Consider the following 5,655-nt stretch of genomic DNA (forward strand, 5'->3'; position numbering starts at 1 on the left):
AGACACACACCTGTTCTCTCCTTCAGTGAGGACAGAGACACACACCTGTTCTCTCCTTCAGTGAGGACAGACACACACACCTGTTCTCTCCTTCAGTGAGGACAGACACACACCTGTTCTCTCCTTCAGTGAGGACAAAGACACACACCTGTTCTCTCCTTCAGTGAGGACAGAGACACACACCTGTTCTCTCCTTCAGTGAGGACAGACACACACACCTGTTCTCTCCTTCAGTGAGGACAGACACACACACCTGTTCTCTCCTTCGGTGAGGACAGACACACACCTGTTTTCGCTCTCAGTGCTCTGGAACTGGCTGTAGAGCGTACTGGTACTTTGCCGACCCGTGACAGGGGTGGATGTGGCACGGGCCTCACAGTCCAGGCTGAGACTCATTGAGGACCTGACGCCGCTCTCCTGCAGGCAGACCCCGTGGGAACGTCTCTGGTGGCTGAGGTTGGATGACATCAGCAGCGAGCTGGAGAACGACGGCTGCGGGGGAAGATGGAAAATGATTAGTAAGGTCCGTGGCTGCCAAGGTGGGTACAAAATGAGCTGAGGTGGGTACATTGAGGTGTAGTGAGCTGGGCCATGTACACGGCCAACAAGACAGTTCTGTAAGCTGTGCACTTAAAAACAGACCATGGGTTTTAAAACTCAGCTGCATGGCTCGCAGGTCAAACGCTGCAGGTTAAACGTTGTTTATTTACCTGCAATTTTGAGTTCCTATATATATATATATATATATATATATATATATATATATATATATATGCAGCAAACTATACTACTACCTTTAGCAAACAGAAAAATGTCTAACTCTTGCTCGAAGCTGGGAGTTCTCTTCATTACATACTTGAGGGTTAACAGATGGAAGTATGTTATTTTATTTTTTCATTTGGACATGCAAAGTATGTGTGGTATGCATTTCTTTAAGAAATAATTGCAAAGTAGTCCTGTAATTTCAAGAATAATTTGAAAGAGCCTCAGCAGCAGAAGCTGAAAGAGACTCAAATGTTCCAGTGGGTGAAGAAAGTAAACCTTTGTCTTGCCTTGCTTTCCAGTTTGGTCTCAGTCCTCTGCGTGGTCTTGATTTTGTCCCATGTCTCCTTCCACTTGTCCGAAGTCTGGCCAAGTTCAGCCTCCAGTCTCTGCAGGTCCTGCAGCAGCTTGGTGATGGCGTCGGGCAGCACCTTGCTCATGTTGTCGTAGCACGGCCACACCACGTGCCGCTGAGACTTGGGAGCGCTGGTGTCAGGTTTCTCTGCGGTCTCCTCCGCCTCGCACCCCTGCCAGCCTTTTAGCTCCCAGTCGTACGACGGCCCCTCACACAGAGTCTCTTCCAGGAAGAAGTCCCACACCTTCAGGTTGGAGATGAAGGTGTATGGCCGAAGCACCTAGAAGACAAACGATCACTGTTTTGACCTCGTTCCTCTCACTCTTTAAGGCTTTAGTCTAAACAGGACAGTTGCTCTTACCTCCTCATCTTCAGGAGAAAACATGAAGTTGTAGAAGATGGGAGTCTTCTTGTTCAGTCTGTCAATGTAGTCCCACACAGACTTACACACCAGAGGAGTCTTCCTGTCTGCCTTCTCCTCGTACAGCACACCTGTATCCACAGAGGAATCAGTGAGACCAACTCTACAGCGAACGCTTTAATTAACCACCGAGCTACAACTTCTGCTCACCCAGCTCGATGCGGTCGTAGTCAGAGTCGAGCAGGAAGGTGCGGAAGCGGTTGGACACGTGATGATAGGCCAAGAACTTCAGGTAATACTGACTAAACTCAAACTCCATGGGGAACTGGAGGTGGATCTGATGGGACAGACAAACATGGCTCAGAGATGTCCCTCTGCTGCTCCTTTCTGCTACAACACAACCCTCAGGCTTCATTTGTGATAACACATTTGAAACTGCACATCGTTCCTGGAGGGAAAGCATTTCGCTCAGAGTTTTATTCTAAGACTTTCTGTTGAGACGTTTTGGTCAAATCTCGTGACTGCATCATAAACAGTCATATACATGCACATGCATCATATACATACACGATACATCTTCGTGTATTTTGTATAACATGTAAAAATGTTGATTTATGCTGTTTTTTGTTTTGACATTGTTTTGTGTCTACATGTGTTGCTGCCAGGTCGTCATTGGAAATGAAAACTGGTTCTCAACCTGATTCAGTCTTATTTCCACAGAAACACACACCGTCAGTTTTCTTTAAGCACCAGCTGGAGCAGTAGGCATGAAGCATAAGATTCTGACAGTATAGTTACAAACAAATAAAACATTACAGTGTTCAAACACATTTTTAAAAACAGGACGTGCTTGTTTTTATTTAAATACAAATACTGCTACAGCTTCTGCCTAAATAATATTGTGTATTTGCAAACTTGCAAATTTGCATTTGTTGTCTGCCGTTCTCATCAGCGCCACAAGATGCCAAAACTCTAGAACAGATGCTGAGCTGCATATATCACAAAGTAACAAGCTGCTGGTGTGATGTGAACAAGGTGACCTGAGAACAGCTGGACTCACCTGGTGGACGCAGTCCAGGAACTGCAGGAAGATGGGGGTGAAGCCGCTGCTCTGGCTGCCCAGCGTCTGAGCTCCACGGTGACTGAACCTGTGACCAAACGACAGCCACTCCTTCTCCACCAGCAGCCGGAAACCATCAAAGGTTCTGTAGTAGGGATCACACAGCAGCTGCACGAGGGACACCACCTACACACAGAGACAAACTCCACCATGACCGCTGGGCTCTGCAAAGGGCAACAAGTGTCTTAAATTCCACAGTTTGTGTCTTTCAGTCCAACCTGTGTGGTGACGTCCCAGCCGTCCTCTAGGCTGACCATGACTGACGAGCCCGTGTCCAGAAGCTCCACCACTAGCACCGACACCTGCAGCACCTTGTGTAGCTGGATACACAGTCACAACATGGAAAAACGTACATTTAAATCACTCAGGGTACTGGACGAGAAAGATTCATGTACTACACCAAAGTTCATGCTCAATAATCCAGGTATAAAATCCAACAATGCTCAGGTCATCTGGATGACTGGACTTAAAAAAAAAACGTTCAGACGACCTGACTGAACATTGTTGGACTCATTTACTACCAAATCAAATTTTAGCTCAATATCTGTAGACCTCATTGAGTTAGTAACATCCAGGGGTTACCGTATTTTCCCCGTACCCGTCACACCGCCCTATAGTTGCATCAGTTTAAATATGTCTAATAAAGTGGAAAAATCCATAAATACGTCACATCATTACGAGTCACCGCTGACAGCCTGGAAATGTGGGCTGGTGTTGTGCCAAAAAATCCATTGGCTGCCAAATGGCGGCTGCGGGAGCATGGGAGGATTTTAACAAGAATTTAACAAGATAACCACTTAAAAACAATTATTTATTTGCTTGACTTTATAGTAAAGTTGTGTCTCAGTCCAACTTTTACTTCATAAATTCACGTCAATGGTCAAATTAGCTGCATTTTGCCGGGGCGGCACAGCGAAATGAAGCTGATTTGACGGTTGCTCCAGGAGAGCCGATTGTGTCATTAACAGCCACTTTTACCTATTACATGACACAATGGCATGCCATACGACCGGAGTGTCATCTAGCGGCTGAAAATGGTAGTGTTCAATATTTTAAATGTCAGACTGAATGAAAAGGGTCATATCTCAGACAAAAATTGTTTTATAAATGTGGGAAAAATCCATAAATACTTTGCTTCAGCGAATAAGTCGCAAGGCATGTAAATTATGCAACAAACTGCGAATTATACAGCGAAAAATACGGTACTTTCTGAGGGTTTCATTTAAATTCATCCAGTGGTCCATGAACTAATTCGTCAACAGACAACAAATGAACATGTGCCTTCAGCGGCGTGAGATAACCGTGCTGTAAAAACAAGTGCTGACCAGAGCCATCCACTCGGAGTCCTCCAGGAGGCGCAGGAAGCTCGAGCTGGGGTCACTGGCGGGAGAACTGGGCACACAGGCTTTCACCAGCTTCTTGAAGCTGTTCTTCACCTGCCGGACGTCACACACCTCGATGGGGATCACCTCCCACTGCTGGAACGACTCCTGCTTTCCTCCCTGACAACAGCACAGCAGTCCCATCAGGACACGAAGCAGATTCATTGTTTTAGCTCACATTCCTTCTTTAATCACACTTTAGGTACAACTAGCCCTCAGCTGAGTTTGTTAATAACCACAAACATGGGTGCGTGATGTGATGGACAGCAGTCAGAGCTGTAAAACTAAGCAGCAGGTGAGGAGGAAAAGAGAAGACCAAATGGTGGAAGCTGAGGAAGGAAGAATGTTGTGGAGTTCAGAGAGGAGCTGATAAAGGCTCTGCGTGGTCAGAAAAAGCTGATGGAAGTAACGATGATGTTTTGTAGTATCTCTCTGGTCACCTTGAGCTGGGCCTTGTCCCCGATAATGTACAGGTAGGCTTTCTGCTGGCGGAGAAACAACTGCTCACTAAACCCCCCATTGGGTTGCGGAGATTCTTTCCCGGCGAGGCGCGTCCCCACTTCTGGGTTGTAGGCACTTAGACGCCCGCTGCCCCGGATACTGCCCCATTTACCTGCAACGTGCACACACACACACAGAGACGCACGCACGTCTTCAAACAAATCAGGATGTAAAAAGCAGCATGAACAAACCTTGTGTTGAAGGCTCAAAAAGGTTCATTCAAGTTGGTTTACTTTAGGGATAGTCCACTCAACACTGAGGTGATGTTCTAACAGTTATCAGGGGATAACAGCTGGACACATCTGGACAGAACATTACTTCAGAGTTGACTGGACGCTGAATGAGCCTTGGAACGTGTATGTCGGCACACTCGTCACATCAGCAGACAGACGGGTAAAATCAGTGCTGAAGTGAGTTAAACGGACCCAGATCATTTTTCTACATGTAACTATGAAGTTAGGATGATTATTGTTGACAAAGAATCAAACAGAAACACCCCACAAGACATGAGACAGCCCAGCTGCTGCAGCAGCATGCACACAGTAATCACAAGCAGACTGCAGAGAGTGCTTTCCAAACACGGTGCCAAATAGGACTGCACAATATACAGCAAATATATCAGTGAGTGCAACATCAACACTGCAAAGAGCTGTTTGGACCACAATGATTCAGACCACATTAATGTTCTGCATGCTAATAGCAGGACCAGTCCAACAGACTCTCACAGGGCTTGATGTCCACAGCTGAGTTAAAGTGGTGACAGAAGAGAAGGTTATTAGTGAAGAAAATGTGGCTTTATCGATTGATACAGTCATTACAATGTTAAATACCACACATCACAAGCTTTTCTAATACGGCGCAGCCCTAATGCCAAACACTGAGTTACTGTTATAGACATCTGATTGGTTAGACAGGAGTGAAGGAAAGAATTGGGGGCGTGGCCTACTGTACCTCTATGAGGGTTCCTGGCTTTACCAGACACTTTGGACTGAGAGAGGGAGGTGACTTTCGCCTTTTGACCCAGAGCTGAGGTCAAACGACAGAGATGGCTTGTTACCCAACAGCTCTACACAGCAAAGGGTTTATTTCACTCGTTAACTCCCACAAACAGAAACATGAGAGCATTCGCTGATTCATCACCACCGTGCTCGCTCCTAATCGTTCTAAAGTAGGA

At 46.2% G+C, this 5,655-nt stretch overlaps 1 protein-coding gene across 1 annotated transcript in view; it reads right to left on the bottom strand.

The window, feature by feature from the left end:
- LOC119428563 (myotubularin-related protein 5) overlaps window positions 1-2,989 on the bottom strand; it is an 8,051-nt gene extending 5,062 nt beyond the window's left edge. Inside the window, exons 1-7 of the mRNA XM_037696245.1 lie at window positions 2,972-2,989; window positions 2,817-2,918; window positions 2,539-2,724; window positions 1,689-1,815; window positions 1,479-1,609; window positions 1,053-1,397; window positions 287-492 (exon numbers count right to left, since the gene is read on the bottom strand). Of these exons, the coding sequence (XP_037552173.1) occupies window positions 287-492; window positions 1,053-1,397; window positions 1,479-1,609; window positions 1,689-1,815; window positions 2,539-2,724; window positions 2,817-2,918; window positions 2,972-2,989 (1,115 nt within the window). The remainder of the gene's footprint in view (window positions 1-286; window positions 493-1,052; window positions 1,398-1,478; window positions 1,610-1,688; window positions 1,816-2,538; window positions 2,725-2,816; window positions 2,919-2,971) is intronic.
- Window positions 2,990-5,655: the final 2,666 nt, after the last annotated feature.

The sequence above is a fragment of the Nematolebias whitei genome, chromosome 22 (assembly GCF_014905685.2).
Source record: "Nematolebias whitei isolate Nwh7 chromosome 22, NemWhi1, whole genome shotgun sequence".
Classification (NCBI taxonomy): domain Eukaryota; kingdom Metazoa; phylum Chordata; class Actinopteri; order Cyprinodontiformes; family Rivulidae; genus Nematolebias; species Nematolebias whitei.